Source organism: Diorhabda sublineata, chromosome 6, assembly GCF_026230105.1.
Source record: "Diorhabda sublineata isolate icDioSubl1.1 chromosome 6, icDioSubl1.1, whole genome shotgun sequence".
Lineage (NCBI taxonomy): Eukaryota > Metazoa > Arthropoda > Insecta > Coleoptera > Chrysomelidae > Diorhabda > Diorhabda sublineata.
The window spans coordinates 35,666,090-35,686,187 of NC_079479.1; the positions used below are offsets into that span (position 1 = coordinate 35,666,090).

Below are 20,098 nucleotides of genomic sequence, written 5' to 3' on the forward strand. Positions count from 1 at the left end.
TGGTATTATATATTTATAAATATGATTTCAATATTAGGAAATTCGAATCTATATATTTCTAATACTAGTTTAGGTCCCTTCCCAACAAATTTTCAATTATTATTTATTAGTATTAGCAAGACAGGAATTGAATAAGCAGAGTAAATTATCACGTAAAATTAAAACAGAAGAAACATCCGTTATCTATGATAAAAACAAATGTAACCTAAAAATTTAATATGTATGAAGTAGAACGAATAGTTTCTCCCGAAGTATGTAAAAAACTAATTGAATGTAAGAACATTAAAATTGATAATATGAAGTATTTATAGCATGTTACATTGCAGATAATATAGATACAACTTTAAAATTCTTAATAACCGACATTCAAAAATTAATAGAGATCACAGATTTATCTTGTGAAGAGTTACTAGAAATTCGAATTAAGATTTCCAAAAATGTACACAATCCGAACAAAATAATCAGAGGTATTTATTATTTTATTTAAATAAATACTAGTTTATATCTACAATGAATCGTAGCTGTTGATATTGTACCTTGGAGACGGTTAAGCACGGGTTGTACCGCTATAAACTCTCTAATTAGAGGCGGAATCCCCGTGAATGGTATTATAGAAATATTCGGTTGTAGTGGCGTCGGGAAGACTCAGTTTTGCCTCCAACTAGCTCTTCAAGCTCAATTACCTTTACATAAAAACGGATTAGAAAAAGGTTTACTCGACAAAAATTTACGTTCCGTCGTTCAATAAACCATTTTTAGGGGCGGTTTATATTTGCACAGAAGATGTTTTCCCTTCGAAAAGGTTTCATCACCTCGCAAATATTTTCAAAGCTAAGCACAATTTAACAGAAAACGATTTTGAAAGTTCGGTTTTCCTGAAACACGTCACAGATATTCAACAATTACAAAATTGTTTATCAACCGAGCTACCTATTTTGTTCAGGAAGGAAAATATCGGTTTAGTTGTTGTTGATTCTATAGCAGGACCGTTTCGTGGGGAAAACGAAAATGAAGTGCTGGCCAGAAGTAGAGAGATAATTGATTTAGTTACTAAATTGAAAATAATCAATGAAGAATTTAAGGCGGCTGTTGTTTGCACCAATCAAGTAAGAACGTTTCGTTATTTTTCTAATAAATTGTTTATTCGTCATAGAGGAATACCTAGTGCTCATTTCAATATAAAAGTATTGGGGTTTTTCTTTTCAGTCTTTTTCTATCCATTTTTCCACTCTTTCCTTTATTCTTCTCTCCGTTGATTCCATGTTTTCCCTTTAAATTCCTCAAGTTTCATTATAAACATTCAGACATCATCTGTGTTGGGGTGTCACATCTGTTTTGCCCCAATATTTTTTTGCGATTCGAAATATAATTGGAGTAAATTTTATAAAGGTGACTGAAGATATTATTAAAAATAAAACGGAACCTTGTCTTGGTCTTGTCTGGACTAACAGCATCAATTATAGATGTCAAATAACAAGAAATAACAACAGCACGTTAAGGGAATTCCAAGTGGTTTTTTCACCGGACGTACCAACTGGAAGGTGCAGCTTTTCCATCACCGAAGAAGGTTTACAAAACGAAGATTGTATGGAATATTAATAAAACATATTTTAATTATTGTGTTATTTTTTAAATGACTAAAAATCATTAGAATGTCGATTTTAATCATATTCATTCATATGATATACAAATAAACAGACGTCAAATGTCATTTTTTTTTATACAGCTGTCAACCTCAAAGTCGTTTTTAAGCGACTAGTCATGCAAAATCTCATTTCGTCAGAGTTAAAATTTACAAAAATCTTTAAACCCATTTTTTCGAATTATCGGGAAATCGATATTTTGACACTGCATTTATATATTATACAAATAAACAGACGTCAAATGTCATTTTTTTTATATTGCTGTCAACCTCAAAGTCATTTTTAAGCGACTAGTCATGCAAAATCTCATTTCGTCAGAGTTAAAATTAACAAAACCTCATTATTTCGAATTATCGGTAGAGTGACGGTACCAACTATCGATATTTTGACATTACAAGCTTGTAATGCACACCTTGGATTATATGATATAAAACTATTAATAAAGCGGCATGGAAATGTCATTTTTTTACTATGAATAGTCGGTTTTTAGCGACTACTTTCGCAAAACATTCAAAGTAACCGTTCTTACGAGGATATTTTTAAAAAAACTTCGCATATATATATAAAGTGCATGTTTATTTTCCTTCATTTTATCTTAAATATATTTAAAATATAAAAAAATAATTTTGTATTACAACAACTTTAAAGGAATTTCAATCGATAAATAAGTAGGAAACTGCCTCAACCGCTTTGATCCTAACATCTTCATTTTCATCGTTGATAAGTCTCAATAATCTATCACAGACCGTATCCAAAGACACTCTAGATCTATTTTCGGGAATCATCTGGGAATACAACACACCAGTTATTAACGCGGCGTTGCCTTTTATCTCCACCCATTGACTTTTGAAATAAGAAAGGCACGTCATTATTAATAACGGAAACAGATCTTGCATATCCGCCGCCTAAAAATTACGCACGTCATAAACGTCATAAAAATTGACATACGTCATTTATGACGTAAGTCAACACACTTAATGATGTTACCATGAGTTTGATGAAATCCCTGACGAAATCATTGAAATGCAAATTAGCCTCGTCGATCAAATGCTCTTGAATCATCGAATTAACTTTCGAACCTTCCAAATACGGTCCGATCTTTCTTAATGTATATTTACAAGCCTATAAAATAAATAAATAAGAATTATATCGAGAAAATTGTGAATTTAAACGATTTTTCTTATACTTTTACAACGTAAATATCGGGATCACTCAAATGTAGAAGCAAAGTAACTACGTTTCCGTGAATTTGTTCTCTGAACGCTTCCAAATTTCCCTCCGAGTTGATCGATTGCGTTAAATCGCCGAGTAGCCTGAAAGCCGCTCGACGGAGATTCACGTCTTCTTGATCCAATAACGGTTTTATCCTAACAGCGGCGGTCACTTGGAAAGAACTGAATTTACAACCCTCCATTGTCGTCAGTAATTTAGAGAAACTCAACATGCCCTCCAAAATTACGGCACTTTCGACTCTGAAATTGAATTGTATTTAAAATGCATCGAATAAAGATAAGCGATGGTTTATATTGAGAAATCTGTATGATTTCTGTCAACCATAGAAAGTATGAAACTCTATGATTTCTGTCAGCCATAGGGACCACAGAAATTATGATACTCTATGATTTCTGTCAACCATAGAAAGTATGATACTCTATGATTTCTGTCAGCCATAGGGACCACAGAAATTATGATACTCTATGATTTCTGTCAACCATAGAAAGTATGAAACTCTATGATTTCTGTCAACCATAGAAATGATGAAACTCTATGATTTCTGTCAGCCATAGAGACCACAGAAATTATGATACTCTATGATTTCTGTCAACCATAGAAAGTATGAAACTCTATGATTTCTGTCAACCATAGAAATGATGAAATTCTATGATTTCTGTCAGCCATAGAGACCACAGAAATTATGATACTCTATGATTTCTGTCAACCATAGAAATTATGAAACTCTATGATTCCACTCTCACGGTTAGGTTATATACTTACCCAATATTGTTATAATCCAAACTGTTCATCAAAACGCCGAGGATGGGATTGCAGTGTCTCGAAACTAATTCGTAGCTGAGATGTTCGGCGGCGTAACCGAGACCTCGCAACCCCAATTTCCTCACTAAACAATTAGTGTCTCCTTGCACGTCCAAAATCATCTCGAGGAGATTTTCGGTGAGGACGTTTTGTTCGGTGTAACTTTGTTGTAACAGATGCGAAAAGAACGCAACTGTAGCTATCCGTTGCGGATCCAAATCGGCTCTAATGTACGGGCCTAAACTAGCCACTAACCACGAGAGCGATTGAGAAGTTTCCAGACACACGTTTTCGACTAACAATTGAATTACCTGAAACAATCATTGTTCGATAACAGAGTTTGTTATTATTCTCGATTCGGCGTGACACGAAATAGTAAAAACAGAAATAAACCTCTATGATATTTGTCATTGATCTATCAACTGATTTTCGCATTTTCAATCGTGTTTTAACCTCAAAAAAATCTTCTATTTCATTATTATATTTTCATTGGTCAATTTAATATTCGTGATTTTTCCCGTGTTCATAGATAAACAAAAATAAAGAGAAAGTTTACGTGAATCATAGAAAATAAGAGAGTTCTATGGTTCATATGTCAATCAAAAAATGTATAAAACTTACTTGACAAAGAGTAACCTCTATGGTTTACCACGAACATTGAATTAAGAATCATTAGATCTATGGTTTATACGTCGATGAAGAAGTAAAAAGAAGAGGAATACATTTTCTGTCCGTATGAAACGTTAGAGGCAAAGAAAAACGTCTAAATTTTATTTTGAACATTGAATTAAGATAAATTAGTTTCTATGGTCGGTGTAAAACGATAAAAACAATGTTTAAACCTCTATTGTTCCGAAGAATCTCTCATTTTTCGCGACATCTATGGTTTGTACGAAAAGAAACTTCTATGGTTTTCGTTAATTATTGGAATTAAGAGATAATTCTATGGTTTATGCGTGTTATTACAACTTTCAAGAGAGCTCTATGGTTTATAATGATCGTCGAAAGAAACCTCTATGGTTTATCACGAACATTGAATCAAGTTGAACCTCCATTGGTTATTCTTGTTATTGAACGATTATTTTTCACGAGATCTATGGTTTATACGTCGATGAAGAAGTAAAAAGAAGAGGAATACATTTTCGGTTCGTATGAAACGTTTTAGGACAAGAAAAACGTCTAAATTTTATTTTGAACATTGAATTAAGATAAAGTAGTTTCTATGGTCGGTGTAAAACGATAAAAACAATGTTTAAACCTCTATTGTTCCGCTTGTCATTGATAGGGAACGAAGAATCTCTCATTTTTCGCGACATCTATGGTTTGTACGAAAAGAAACTTTCATGGTTTTCGTTAATTAATGGAATTAAGAGATAATTCTATGGTTTATAGTGATCGTCGAAAGAAACCTCTGTGGTTAGTGCAAAACGACGATCCGTGGTTCTCATTTACTATTATAGAGCTCTGTGGTTTTGATGTTTACACCTTGTTCTTACCTGCAAAAACACCTCGACGTTCTCTAACGCCTCGGAATTATTCATGATCAATAATCCCGACGCCATTTTCTCGAATTCGCAACACAACAGAAACGACCTAAAAGTTTCGACGGCAACTTTGCTCGGCACCAACTTATAGGCCTGCCTGTTGAAGGTAAACGTGAATTTTTCATTGGACACGTCGTTTTTCTTACAAAACGGCGCCACGGTATTCATATAAGACGAAACGCAAATCAAAAACAACGTAAACAAATCGGGAAATTGTTGCAGACAAATTTCTTTGAGTTGCGGATTTTTCAAAATTTCGTGGAAAGCGCAAACGGCTTGCAACGGTTGCAAATTTGCCACTTTCATATCTCCGCCGCCCTGATCTTCGTACAGGGGAGTAGATTTGATGGATTTTTTCAACTGGTCCATCAAATCGGCCGCCAAAGTTGGATCGGTGGATATAATCGACCAACATTCGCATATGGAACTGAAAATATAAACAAATATAAGGAAAATATACGCGAAATTGTGGAAAATCGAATAAAAACCTATCGTAAGGTAGGGGTTGGTTGAGTAAAACCCCGCAAACGGTCTTCGAATGGTGCATCGCCAGGTTAAAAACTGCCCTGTACGTCGAGGATTTGGTCCGAGGGCACCGGATCTCGTGCAGCTGCCTCAACAGCTTTTCCAGTACTGGTACGACGTTGCTCAACAGCTCCCCGCCTAGAAAAACAAAAAATATGCGTTAGACGAAAGCAATACTACACCGGGACGAGTGGTACCTTTAGTTTTCAATATCAAATTGAGTACCACGCCGCTCCCGTTGGAGCTCGACGCCTCGCAATCCAAAAGGGCGTCGGATAATCCGTCGACGCAATGTATCAGTTGAAACGCGGGGAGATTAGCGCATATTACGTGAGCCAAATCGCAAGTGAGGTTATATAGCTGCTTGGGTTCGTCGGAATCGATTTTCTGTTGGATGTGTTGCAGCGAATTACTCAAAACTTTGTCGTGATCTCTCATGTGACCCTCGTATCGGGCCGCTATACACAGTATGAGACATAAACAATCGACGGCGACTTTTCGTATATTTTTATTCGGGTCCGCGCATCTCGGTACGACTTTGGCCAAAAGGAAACCGGTTTGGCCGAAGGTGGTCGGGCATTCGTAAGCGAATTTCATGTTGTCTAAGTACGATTGGAGGACTAATCTGAGCGTTTCCGCGGCGGGCAGCCTCTGCTCCGGTCGTTTTTTGCCTGGAAATTCGATAATTTTTCATTTAATTCATAGTTAAAGGGTTTTTTTTTTATATATATCGCTACCTTCGATCGTTTAAATATCGATTCGGTCGCCAAATCGAATTCATCAGATCGATTAGATCCATTTTTTTTTTGTTAATGGGTTATTTTCGAGTTTTTTTCGACATTTTCAAATTAAAATATTTATAAGAATTAAAATGAAGCTTCTATGGTTCATTTGAACTACTAAACGTAAAAAAGAAGAAGCTAAAATGATTTATATCGAAAACACGATATAGAAACCTCTATTGTTTACGTTTGTCTATGAAAATAATAAAGATAATTCTATGGTTTCATCAAATGATTGAAACTAGTAAAGAAGAAACCTCTATGGTTTATACTAATCACTGAAATTCATTTATTTCGACGGTTTTAACTGGCTGTTGGATATAAAGAAACTTATATGGTTCATTTGAACTACTAAACGTAAAAAAGAAGAAGCTAAAATGATTTATATCGAAAACACGATATAGAAACTTCTATTGTTTACGTTTGTCTATGAAAATAATAAAGATAATTCTATGGTTTCGTCACTTGATTGAAAGTAGCAAAAAATAAAACTCTATAGTTTATATTAATCACTGAAATTCATTTATTTCGACGGTTTTAACTGGCTGTTGGATATAAAGCAACTTATATGGTTCATTTGAACTACTAAACGTAAAAAAGAAGAAGCTAAAATGATTTATATCGAAAACACGATATAGAAACCTCTATTGTTTACGTTTGTCTATGAAAATAATAAAGATAATTCTATGGTTTCATCAAATGATTGAAACTAGCAAAAAATAAAACTCTATAGTTTATATTAATCACTGAAATTCATTTATTTCGACGGTTTTAACTGGCTGTTGGATATAAAGAAACTTATATGGTTCATTTGAACTACTAAACGTAAAAAAGAAGAAGCTAAAATGATTTATATCGAAAACACGATATAGAAACTTCTATTGTTTACGTTTGTCTATGAAAATAATAAAGATAATTCTATGGTTTCGTCACTTGATTGAAAGTAGCAAAAAATAAAACTCTATAGTTTATATTAATCACTGAAATTCATTTATTTCGACGGTTTTAACTGGCTGTTGGATATAAAGCAACTTATATGGTTCATTTGAACTACTAAACGTAAAAAAGAAGAAGCTAAAATGATTTATATCGAAAACACGATATAGAAACCTCTATTGTTTACGTTTGTCTATGAAAATAATAAAGATAATTCTATGGTTTCATCAAATGATTGAAACTAGCAAAAAATAAAACTCTATAGTTTATATTAATCACTGAAATTCATTTATTTCGACGGTTTTAACTGGCTGTTGGATATAAAGCAACTTCTATGGTTCATTTGAACTACTAAACGTAAAAAAGAAGAAGCTAAAATGATTTATATCGAAAACACGATATAGAAACTTCTATTGTTTACGTTTGTCTATGAAAATAATAAAGATAATTCTATGGTTTCATCAAATGATTGAAACTAGCAAAAAAGAAACCTCTATGGTTTATACTAATCACTGAAATTCATTTATTTCGACGGTTTTAACTGGCTGTTGGATATAAAGCAACTTACATGGTTCATTTGAACTACTAAACGTAAAAAAGAAGAAGCTAAAATGATTTATATCGAAAACACGATATAGAAACCTCTATTGTTTACGTTTGTCTATGAAAATAATAAAGATAATTCTATGGTTTCATCAAATGATTGAAACTAGCAAAAAAGAAACCTCTATGTTTTATATTAATCACTGAAATTCATTTATTTCGACGGTTTTAACTGGCTGTTGGATATAAAGCAACTTATATGGTTCATTTGAACTACTAAACGTAAAAAAGAAGAAGCTAACAAGGTTTATATTGAAAACACGATATAGAAACCTCTATTGTTTACGTTTATCTATGAAAATAATAAAGATAATTCTATGGTTTCATTAAATAAACAAAAAAATTCATTTCTATGGTTTATACGAATCAATTATAACAACATATACTTCTATGGTTGAAGCATGCCATTCAAAAAACAAAGAAACTTAGTGTAAATCAAATCTTATGAACAGATACTTCTATGGTTTGAATTAGTCATTGAAGTTAACTAAGTTAGATCTATGGTTTATGTAAATCGATGAAAGTAGTAGTAGAACCAATGATTAAAAGCTCCGTAGAAGAAATATTTATGAGAACCAAAAGAATTTATTTCTACGGTATGAAAATAACGAAACCTCCCCCTATTAACAATTAATTTTGTTTTTATAGTAAAATGAATCACTTACCAAGCCATGGCTCTAGTAGAGTCACGATTTCGTCCAAAGCGGCGGGCGACAAATTTTGCAAAAGCAAATCTTTCACCAACTGATTCAATTCCGTAAAACTTTTCGTAACGTGTGGCGCCAATTTCAAGTCACCGTAATATTTGTCGACATTATCTTGATTGATTTTGCAATAAATTATGGCTGCGTTGTAAACATTATCGAAAAATAATTTCAGCAAATCGATCCTTTCTGCGGATTCGATGGGAAGGGGTAATCTTATTAGAGCCGTTACTGTTGGTATTATGAGAGGGAAGAGTTCGATGTATTCCGGACCGTTGTGTAGTTGGACTTGGGACGAAACTAACCTAAAATAGTTCAAATTTAATTTAAAATTGTCGAAAACCACGTTTGAATATTCAACACACTGTATATATGTTGGGAAAATGGAGAATAAAATTAAAATCAACAAGTTTCTTGTAATTTCTATTGTCTGTTATCTAATGCCGTTTATAAAATGAAATTTTAAGATTTTATTCTTCATTTTCGCCTTATTTTGGATAGATTTGCAAAATGGCATGGAAATCGTACTCATACTAATTACATAATTAGGGCGATAAAAAGTTTTTCATGGTGACGAAATCATATTAACAAATTATATTCTGTCGAATTTCAAAGTTTTTGTGAAGTTATACCAGAAATTTGTGAACTTATCTTGTAGAAAACTATCTTTAAATATCCTATATGTAGAAATCATAACTTTTATCTGCAATTTTTCATTGTTTTCACTTTTTTTCTTTTGTTGATCTCTTATCCACCCTGTATATAAAATATTATTAATTCCAACTTAAACCGGGGTGAGTTTCTATATTTAACATTATTTTAATTACAAATTTGTAGCAACAACACAACATTTAATAAAAAAGATGTTTGTTAATTAAGTATAATATAATTTTTTGTTTGCAATATTTCAATTTAATGCATGAATTTTAATAAATTTCGATTTTCACCGTATCAAACCCATAAGAAAGAAACTTTCTAATAATTTCGTTGTAACATTGTTTATTTTATAATATTTTTAACTTTCTATTGCAATTAGAAACACAAAATGAAAAATTTAGAAAAGTAGCAGCTGTTTTATACAAATAGTTTTCTCTTATGTAGATTTTTAATAAAAAAAATGATTAACGAACCCAAAAAAAAACATAATCAATTGATATAATTGATCATTATCACATAACATATAGTTTCAAAGTTGATTAATGGAAGAATCTACTTGTTTTTACGATATATTATGAAGAAATTGTATAAAAACGTACATACGTGTTAAAATTCCACGGAAAACTACATCACCACTATAAAATTATTATTGACTATTTATTTTTTCACAAAAACACAATAGATATTCTCTTTTTCGTATGTAATTATTTTAAAAACAACTTCACAATCTAACATAACCACAAGTTTGTTGCCATTTTGAAAACATGATTTCTGTCGGTTAACACGATATCTTTTTTATCGATTGAAGCGCGGTAAATTTCAAAATCATAGAAAAACTTTTATTTACCATATTAATTAATCAGTAAGTTAATTTTTTGAAATTATAATAAATATTTATATACGAGGGATCGTCGTTTTACGTTTTAATCACAAAACTATTAATTAAAAACATGTAAAAAGTATATTATTGAGATTATCCGCTGCTACAATAATTTTACATCGACGTATGAAATACAGGGTTTTCGAAAAATAAGGTACAATAAAACTAAAACAAAAATCATTATTTTTTCCGAAAATTAGGTATTAAAAAATTCACTTGGACCAAAATACAGGAGATAGGAGGGTCCATCGCCCAAAAATAATTATTTCTACGTGAAATTAATAGTTAAAAAGTCCAATAGACCAAAATACGGCAAACAGGGGGTCTAAAACTACCTAATTCAACTAAGAAATATATTTTTTTCAATATTCTACATTCTACATACCTTTTGGTGCAAACTTTGTGTTTAAATTAGAATTTTTAAAAATACAACACGATTAAATAAAATTATGAAAATTGCCTCGGCAGTCAACGTGTTAAGCTAACGATATATGGTATATATAAATATACGAGGGGCGAAAAATGTGAAATAAATTTAACGAAGGACAAAAAAGGGGGTTGTAAAAAGAAAAACTCACCTTATAACATTATCCCTCTCGTTCATTCGAATATGCAAGGAATTCCTGTTGGGGTGCATGGCGTCGGCGACTGCGTGTATCGTCTTCAAACAGATTTTCTTCAAAAAAAAATCCCTGCTGTTGTTCAATTCGTTAACGGCGTAATCCAAAATTTCGCTTTCGACAACTCTCAAAAGTTTATCGGCCGGGGCCTCGTTGCAGACCTGCGCATAACTGCAAAGTACCGCGTACCTCAAACGGTCGAGGGCCACTTCGTGTTTTTGATCTTTGAGGAAAATCATAAATTTCGACGATTTTTTCGTGAGTACGTCTCTGCGTATCGCGGCCAATTTGTCGAGGACTAATTGCAAATGAGATCTGGAACAGATACCGACTGCTTCTGCGCATGTGTGACATTCCGTGTAATCTGTCAATTTGACGTTGTTGAGAATGTTGTCTAGAGATTGGGTGACGGTTTCTTTGTCTTTTATATAACAAAGAGTTATCGCGAGACATTTTAATAAGAAATGTTTTTCCGATTGTTTCATTTGATATACACCATTTTGGTTAGCGATATATCTGAAATGGAAAAATTATGGTATCTTTCCGTGGAGCTATTAGTACACAACTTTTTATAGGTTAGTTTCTCGAAAACTTCAATTTTATCGAATTATAATGAGCTAAGATACACTATCACAAGAACTTTTATCGTACCACTATATTTAAACACCCTGTATTTTAAAGAAATAATGTTCAACTGCAATTTTTATTAATTCGCCTTCGATTTATAAAAAATAACAACTATTTTTTAAACATACTGTATATTTACAAGCTAATATTCCCGAATCAATTGCAGTTTACGTTAAAACGCGTCTAATTTTCAAGAAAAATACCATTTTTGAACAAATCGAATTTCCAGACCACTACATCATACAGTTTATTGTGAAAATCAATTAAAAAATGACGGCAACGATTTTTTAAACATTCCCGTCCTAATTTTTGTTAAATGGATATTTACTTTCAATCTCGAAACTCGAAAATGCTTCAAATAAACACAAAAACATCCACAACTCGAAACTGTTTATCCTAAAACGCCATATTGAATCACGTGGTTCGAAAAACATTATTTATATAGGGGTGAATATTGTCTGTAATTTCTATTTTTTTTATCACGTCGCCACTTAAGTTCACCACCTTTTAATGTCGGATAATAATCATTTCGATTTATTTTATCCAAATATTGTCAAATAACAATGCGATAAACACAATTACGACGATTAACAAACTGAGAATAACCCCACTAGTGCAAAATGGCCGACTTGTCAAAGTCACGTTTTTAGAATGGTCTATAAATTTACAGTAGTATGTAGTAGACATTGTGAGGTTATATTAAAAACGACAAAATATCGCGTGTATTTAAAGAGATTAATTAGATAAATAACTAATTTCCAGTGATGAAAGTGTAAAAATTTATATGGGGACGTTTTTATCTCCAATTGTAAAGTGTAATTTGAAATTTGTTTATTTGAATTCAACAACACCGTTAATAACAACGAATAATTTTACCATTCGAACTAATCTGTATATAAAATAGTAAACAACAATAACAATTATTGTTATTATTAATAAATAACATTGTTTACGTCGGAAATCTAAATAAAAACAACTTTTTTGTAGAAAATATTTACAGCTAATACAAATTAATCATTCGAAACTAGAATAAATTTACCATTAAGTGAACAGTTTTTACAGGGTGGTGTTCAATAATATTGTAAGAAATGCAATAAAAAGTATCTTAGAGGTGAATGAACTTGCATTGATTGTGGAAATTGTGAGGTTATGGTGAAAATTAGAAAATATCACATTATTCATTTATTTAGTTAGAAACACTAAGTAAATAATAAATTTGCAGAGGTGGGAACGTGATAATTTTGTTGGGTACGTTTTTTTCCTGCTGTTGATGAAATTTGTTTTCAAAAAAATATTAACAACTAATACTAATTTATTGTTTTTCAAAATTTGCGAAGTAAAATATTGGAATAAATAGTGAAAAATTCACAAAATAGAATGTTGTAAGGTGTTTAACAGTGATTTAAAAAGTTTTTACAGGGTGTTTCAATAAAATGGTACTTTTTTCCAAAAAATATTAGCAACTAATACGAACTTATTGTTTTACAAAAATTTGCAGGGTGAACTAGTGTCTAAGTGCAATAAATAGTGAACAATTTCAAAAATAGAACAAAGTGAATAGTTTTTACAGGGTGGTGTTCAATAATATGGTACGATTAAAGTTTATGAAGAAATGTAATAAGTGGTAAAAATAAACAATTTTATACACTAAAAAATGTGAAAATGGATAAATAACTCACACCGTTATTTGTATTTACCCCAATTTCGTGAAAATAATACAAAAAAAATACAAAATAAAAGAATTAGCTGAAGTTTTCGTACTCACCTGGTATTATTATAAACATCTAATTGCTTCTTCGTATTGGTGACAACTATTTCAGTAAACAGGGTGTTGTCGGTAGTTTCGAAGAGGATATTCAAAAAATCAAACACCAAATCGTGCCATTCTGAAACGTGGAAATTTTCAAAATTTTGTTCGAGGTATTTCAACAACTGTGGTATCTTCGTATCCCATACACTTTTATAAGTTTCGACGTTGCACGGTTTAATATTTTTAAGGAAATTCAAAACGAAACAACCCCTGAAATCGGGAACTGGATTGGCCAATAGAGACAAGCACCTTACGAAAGCAGTATCGCAACATTGGATCGAGTCCCTTTTCGAAGCCAGATGAGTGAGGCATCTCAAAATGATTATAATGGCGTCGTCGAAAACTGGATTCAGGAAACTATTCAATAATAAATCCCACAGGAATGATTCTAGATCCGGTACCGAAGTGGTTAGCATGTACAACGTGTTATCTGAAGATTTTTGTATGTTTTCCAATTCTTTGGTGTCGATGTTGTGATTTTTTGGTAAAATTTGCTTGCAGCTCAATTTCAGTATGAATTCCATGTACTTTCCTGGACCGTCCGGATTTATATCTGGAAATAATTAGGTTTTAATTCAACGTAAATTACATATTTTGATAACACAGCCTCTTTAGGTGATGATAAGTGATATAAAATAAGACCACAGCCTTCTAAAGATCCCAATATAGTCGTTAAATAGTTTAAAATGAAAATTAAATCAATTGTAATGTTATTAGAGTCCTAATAAAGGGGTTGCTAGCAGAAGAAATATTTCTATTGTTCATAAAACCTGCAAACGGGTAAAATTGAAGGAAATGTACTAACCTTTATCTACGATAACGTTCTTGCAGGACAGAGCTACTATTAGTTTGACAAGCGACGTTTTAATTTTCACGTTATTGTCATTTAATAGTTCATTGATGTATCTCACTATATCCTTATATCTTCTTTTGATGGATTGATCCCCGGAATGCGAAACCAAATGCGTTATAACAATCAGAGATTTTACTTTCTCTTTATCGTTATTATTCTTCAGTTGAGATAATAGTTGATCGATTGTATTATCAGTGAAATGCAAAGCGAACGATTCGTAGCATCTCAGTACTTCAGAATGACTTTTTAAAAAACCAGGTTGAGCGTAATCCGGCGAAACGCACACCAAATCGAATAAATTACTTAAAATATTCTGTAGTAGAGGTTCAAGTAACATTCCATTGACTTTAACCGCTTTTTGTATAACAGAACCTAAACATTTGGTTATGTTATAGGGATTAACGTGTTTTTTATAGAGATTAATGAGTATTTGTATGGTTTTTGTAGTTTGTTGGGTCACTCGTTCTATCGACATTATTGGAAAAATGGACGTTAACGCCTCCAATACACTTTCAGTTGTTTTCGAATCTCGAGAGTAGATCCATGTGGAAAATAAAACATCGTAAACGGTGCTTATTTCAGTACCAAAATTTTCTATATCGATCGTAGTGTCTGGTACTTTCTCACAGTTTGATATATATTCAGTTAGGGCTTCACAAAAATTCCCCAAAGCTGTAAAATGAATTATTATCATAATTTTTTTTTTAAATAAATAATGTTACTTACCAAATGAAAAAGCTTGTTTTAAAATATCAGTTTTTATGCCTCCAAGGAGGGGTAGCATTATATTAAAAATATCTTTTAAATAGGGAACAATAGCTAAAGCATTAACACTCGCCAGGGCTCCCATGGTGTACGGAATCATGTGATGGGGGATTACACCAGGTTGCATTTTTGCTTGCAGTGAATCTATTATCTAAAAAAATACGACAATGACGAGAAAAAAATAAATTAGCTAAAAAACTCACTTGGACGTAGTGCTCTCGTCCGAGAGCTACGAGTACACCAGATGCGGGAGTTTGTATAATCGGCTCGTACGAAATATTTTCAGTCATAACCGATAAGCTTACATCTACTGTTAAAATTATTGTATCTCCATTAATTTTCACTAAATGATCTGAACAAACTATTTCCATTATATGTAGTATAGATGAGATGTGTTCGGGTAGTGGTTTGGGATTTTTATTAATAAACTGACAACACGAATTTAAAACTTGATTTGGATGTTTATCCGATAGCTTTTTTAAAGAACATTTTACAGATTCTGACACCAAAAAGCTTTTATCCGTTACAGATTGTAATAATCTACCGATAGTGACTGCAAAATATTCAGTTAAATAGAACAGATAATTAGTAAGATATGTATTTACCTTGCAATTGTGTTTCGGCGTTAATTTTTACGTTGACAGCCATTATTTCACTACACTTATATGCTTTTTAATATTTAAAGTTCTTAGTTATCATTTTCATCTTTCAGCTGATTTTTATTTTGAAATATAACTGTCAAATTTGACTTTGACATATGTGATATACTGTACGTTCCACTAATCGTTTTGTTTTAGTGCTTAACATGGTTTTTGTAGAGATACATAAGTAATTGAATAATTTCCATATCATCATTGTAAAATTGTGAATATTTAGAGATATTAGTTATCATTTTCAATTTCCAGCTGTTTTTTATTGTGAAATATATCTGACTTTATGTCACATAGAGTACGTTCCAATTAACATGACCGATGACGTAAGAAAACAGTATTTATTCGGAATGTTCAAATTAACTACCGCGAACAAAACTAATATCTAAAAATTACCCCAAGGAGCGTTTTTTAGTAGATTTGAATTCAAATCAGCTTAAAGATCAAATACACGCGCGCAATCAAAATTGCGGTAAGATCAATTTTAGTTTTTAGTAATTATTTTTTGTTGATTACATTGTTACTTTTAATTATTGATTACGAATTGATCCTCTTGGTAGAGTATAGATTCGTAATAAGCTGGTGACCATTTAATTCGGAACGTGATGAACGAACAAAGCTATTAACGAGCAGACTCCGAACCAATTCGTAAACATAGATAATTAAGTATGGATTTATCTATGACATAAAATGTCGTTCAAATTTGTCTTGATAAAATAAAAATATATTTATGCTATTACATTATCTGTTTTATAAGTATTTATTTCTAGGATAATTTTTCTCCTAAAAAACCAAAAAAATGACGTAGTAATGTATAATGTTTGGATAGGTCTTATTTAATTAGGTTAAATTTAATGAGTACCGTTCTGTTATAAAGTAATTCTAAAGTTCATACTTTAGATTAACCCAGTACCAATTTAACAGTAATTGTAACAGAAATATGAATCATCTTTTTAAACCAGTAGTTGGTGAAATGTGTTGATGAGATGATTTCAAATTATGGCTAAATCTACATTCAGGTATTTCTATTTGTATTACATAAATAGTGGATTAAAAATTAGATTATATCGCGAAAAATTTCTTAATAAAACAACTTTTCCTTTATTGAAACTTGTAGTAAAGTCGATGAATATGGTTTTGAACGTCCAGATAATTTTAATTATGATATATACGAACAATTCATGTCTCAGTATATAAGAACTCTTACGAGAAGAGCACAGAGATGGAGTACATTTAAAGGTGATATTTACCAAAAATCGAGTACGTTGAAAAGGTTTATAAGAAAGGGAATTCCGAGTGATCGTCGTACTTCTGTCTGGATGCGAATATCTGGTGCAGAAAATCTAAAAAACTCCAGTGAATTGTCTTATAGTGCTCTAAGAAAAAAAATCAATAACCAACACATCATCGATACGATACAAATAGATCTGCCAAGGACATTCCCTGGTAAATATTCGACTTTTTTCATTTGATAGTTTTAATATTTGTACTGTTGGTGTAAATTGTATATTAACTTGGTTTGGGTCATCCTGTATATGTGAATTTCTAATTTTTTTTACATTTCCAGAAAATATTTACTTCAGTAACCACGAGTATCTGCCGAAAGAGTTATTTAATGTTTTGGCTACTTTTGCCCACCAAAACCAAGAAGTTGGTTATTGCCAGGGGCTTAATTACATAGCGGGGCTTCTTTTGCTCGCCACCAAAGACGAAGAAGCGACTTTTTGGTTATTGAAAGCATTAGTGGAAAAAATTCTACCTCAATACTATATAGTTACAATGACTGGGCTTTTAATTGATCTCGATGTTTTAGATGAACTAGTTTCAAATTTTGAGCCGTTAGTTCATGCCCATATACATAATATCGGTATGCCTTGGGCTATGGGGACTACAAAATGGTTCATTTGTTTATATTCCGAGGTAACCGTTACAGGTATTTCCACTTGGTTACTTAATTTCGAGTTTTTCAGGTACTGCCTACAGAGACTGTGTTCAGAATATGGGATTGTTTGTTCAACGAAGGATCAAAGATCATTTTTCGAGTGGCAATTGCGTTAATTAGATTGCACAGGGACAAAATTTTACGGACAAGTGAATTGGGTGAATTGATCGGGTGTTTTAGAGACATGAGAAACCACGAATCTGTGATCAATTGTCATATATTTATGCAAGTAAGTTTATTCATTTATTTGGGTGTATAAGCTAAGAATTCCATTAAAAAAAATTATAAAAATTTGTCTTTGGATCTTCAAACGACTTTGTCAGATTGAATAACAAAATATTTTCAATAATTATAGCGTAGATCATGGTGCGCAACGTCATATTGTACAAAACATAACCTCATTCTACAATAGACTTGTTATAACCTAACCTCACATACTCATAATTTTGACAGGTGACTTTTAGTGGCAAAACTTGAAATATGACAAACAAATTGTTTAAATGTATGTTTTTATTGATTTTGAGTAAAATAACCCCCAAAACACGATATAAAATTGTTGATAAGTTATTTCTTCCATAGGGAATGATTAAATGAATAAAAATTTCGAAAATAAAAACAAATTCTTTACAAATCCGAATAAAGAATCGATTTTTGCTGTATTTCGTTGATATTAAATAAAACATAACCTCATTCTTCCACTTTTTTCAAATTTCTGTATTACTCTGGATCATAGAAATATACTGCTGTCAAGTCGAGTGACGCAATACTTTTTGAAACGATTTTTTGTCTATGAAATGAATAATCGATTTGAATTCATTCCGATTCTTTAGCAATTGATAATCGATTCCTTCCAATTCTTTTTTTCTCTTAGAAATTGATAATCGATTTCAAATTATTTCTGATATATGTTTAGGATGAAAAATTAAACACAATTAACAAGCTGATAATTTTTTATTTTCTCATTAGCTGAAAAGTTTTCTTACAGACTGTTCTAATCACGATCGGAGTGTATGACGTCATAATTACACTTTTTCATAGACTTAGTAACCTATAACCTTACAAACGCACCTTTGTTTTTGACATTTGACAGTGACAGTTCTGCGCATAGAACAATTTTCACATAAACCGAAAGGAAGTACTACTAAATATCAATATAATCTTCTATGTTGTGTCAATATAATTAAAATTGGAAATATTTTGCTGTATGAAGTCATAGTTTCATTCTTTTCGACTTTGTAGTACCTAACCTCACCAACGCATCTTTGTTTTTGACATTTGACAGTTCTACGCATGGAACAATTTCCACATGGAGCGAAAGGAACAGATCGATTTATATAGTTTTATGTTTTGTTTTAGGAAGTATTTAAACTTTCTGGAAATTTATCGAATTCCACTATTTCTAGATTAAGAACAAAATATAGGATTAAACAAATAAAGAATTGAATTTTTTCAAATATTTCACGCACACTACTCTAGTCTATATCACGTAATTTATTGTTAAGACTTTTTTTTATATATATATATGTACAATTCATTAAACTATTTCAATTCCTAGAATGTTTTTCTAAAAAATCCTTCGCCTCGTTTATTTTCGACGCAATATATGGAGATCCACCTCTGTCTGGATGATTAACAGCCATCACTCTTTTAAAGGCTTCTTTAATTTTTGCCTTATTCGCACTCGGTGAAATTCCTACAAGTAGAAAATGCCCTTCAAATCAAAATCCACAACAGTCTAGCCATTAAGAGGCCACAAAATATTCCATAACTACATAATCGTATAGACAAAGGTTAAATTACGTTGAAAAGAACATATCCATACTCTTTACAATATAAACATTGTTTCTTAATTTTGAATAGAATTATGATAAAATATGAAAAAAAAATATAAACACGATGTTTTTGATGATTATCAATCTAAAGCTGAAAAAATTAAACTTTAATGTGATTGAGAACACTTTTAACAAGCATTAATCGAAGCATTAATAAAATTCATTTTTTTTTCAACAATAACCACTTTCCACTAAGCTTTTTATTGAATATGTTTGAAATATCAATTTATATAATAATATAATTGCCATTTTAAGAAATAATTTAAAACCACTGTGCTTAACTGGCTATTAGACAAAAATAAATGGAGAATTTACCTAATATCAATGCTGCTTCTCTCCTATTCATTTTTTGGTCGAACCCTCCTTTATAATATTTAGAATTTGCCACTGTAGTCGAATCAAATTTCGGAAGATTCTTCATTGCTTCGTTAAAAGTTTTAGCGGCATTTGGTATTTGCCTCAATGCGTATTTACCAGCAAATCCTACAGCTGCCAGTCCTAATCCAGCTAATATTATATTCTAAAATGTCATATAATAATAATAATATTTGTTTATATAGTTATTATTTATCTCACCACCATTTTCACGATAATTTTTAAATAATATTCACATTTGACCGAGACGTATTTCAATTACAAATTATAACCTATATATAATTTGTGGTTAAGAATTTTTATTTAAAAATGGTTA

General features: G+C 31.4%; 4 protein-coding genes across 5 annotated transcripts; 2 read left to right on the forward strand and 2 right to left on the reverse strand.

Moving 5' to 3' along the window:
- The first annotated feature begins 195 nt into the window (after positions 1–195).
- LOC130445180 (DNA repair protein XRCC3) lies at positions 196–1,618 on the forward strand. Its single transcript, XM_056780720.1, has 5 exons — positions 196–273; positions 327–467; positions 522–710; positions 760–1,106; positions 1,390–1,618. Exons 1-5 carry the CDS (start codon positions 219–221, stop codon positions 1,597–1,599), a joined length of 942 nt encoding a protein of 313 aa, XP_056636698.1. The 5' UTR covers positions 196–218; the 3' UTR covers positions 1,600–1,618.
- A 582-nt stretch (positions 1,619–2,200) lies between these two features.
- On the reverse strand, positions 2,201–15,721 carry LOC130444803 (maestro heat-like repeat-containing protein family member 1). The gene is made up of 14 exons (XM_056780054.1): positions 15,589–15,721; positions 15,187–15,536; positions 14,945–15,134; positions 14,171–14,890; positions 13,321–13,918; positions 10,887–11,444; positions 8,733–9,076; positions 5,944–6,417; positions 5,710–5,884; positions 5,174–5,648; positions 3,639–3,988; positions 2,830–3,115; positions 2,631–2,765; positions 2,201–2,548 (listed from the first exon to the last, which is right to left on the reverse strand). Exons 1-14 carry the CDS (start codon positions 15,629–15,631, stop codon positions 2,297–2,299), a joined length of 4,950 nt encoding a protein of 1,649 aa, XP_056636032.1. The 5' UTR covers positions 15,632–15,721; the 3' UTR covers positions 2,201–2,296.
- A 576-nt stretch (positions 15,722–16,297) lies between these two features.
- On the forward strand, positions 16,298–19,126 carry LOC130444806 (growth hormone-regulated TBC protein 1). The gene is made up of 5 exons (XM_056780056.1): positions 16,298–16,652; positions 16,751–17,079; positions 17,201–17,553; positions 17,604–17,804; positions 18,932–19,126. The coding sequence occupies exons 1-5, from the start codon at positions 16,633–16,635 to the stop codon at positions 19,016–19,018; spliced, it is 990 nt and encodes a 329-aa protein (XP_056636034.1). The 5' UTR covers positions 16,298–16,632; the 3' UTR covers positions 19,019–19,126.
- Positions 17,954–20,087, reverse strand: LOC130444807 (mitochondrial import inner membrane translocase subunit TIM14). Of its 2 annotated transcripts, none has more exons than XM_056780058.1 (3): positions 19,987–20,080; positions 19,723–19,927; positions 17,954–19,268 (listed from the first exon to the last, which is right to left on the reverse strand). In XM_056780058.1, the coding sequence occupies exons 1-3, from the start codon at positions 19,987–19,989 to the stop codon at positions 19,120–19,122; spliced, it is 357 nt and encodes a 118-aa protein (XP_056636036.1). In that variant the 5' UTR covers positions 19,990–20,080; the 3' UTR covers positions 17,954–19,119. The 2 variants fall into 2 exon arrangements, with proteins under 2 accessions (XP_056636036.1, XP_056636035.1); XM_056780057.1 differs by having other exon boundaries at positions 17,955–19,268; positions 19,984–20,087.
- Between the last annotated feature and the right edge of the window lie 11 nt (positions 20,088–20,098).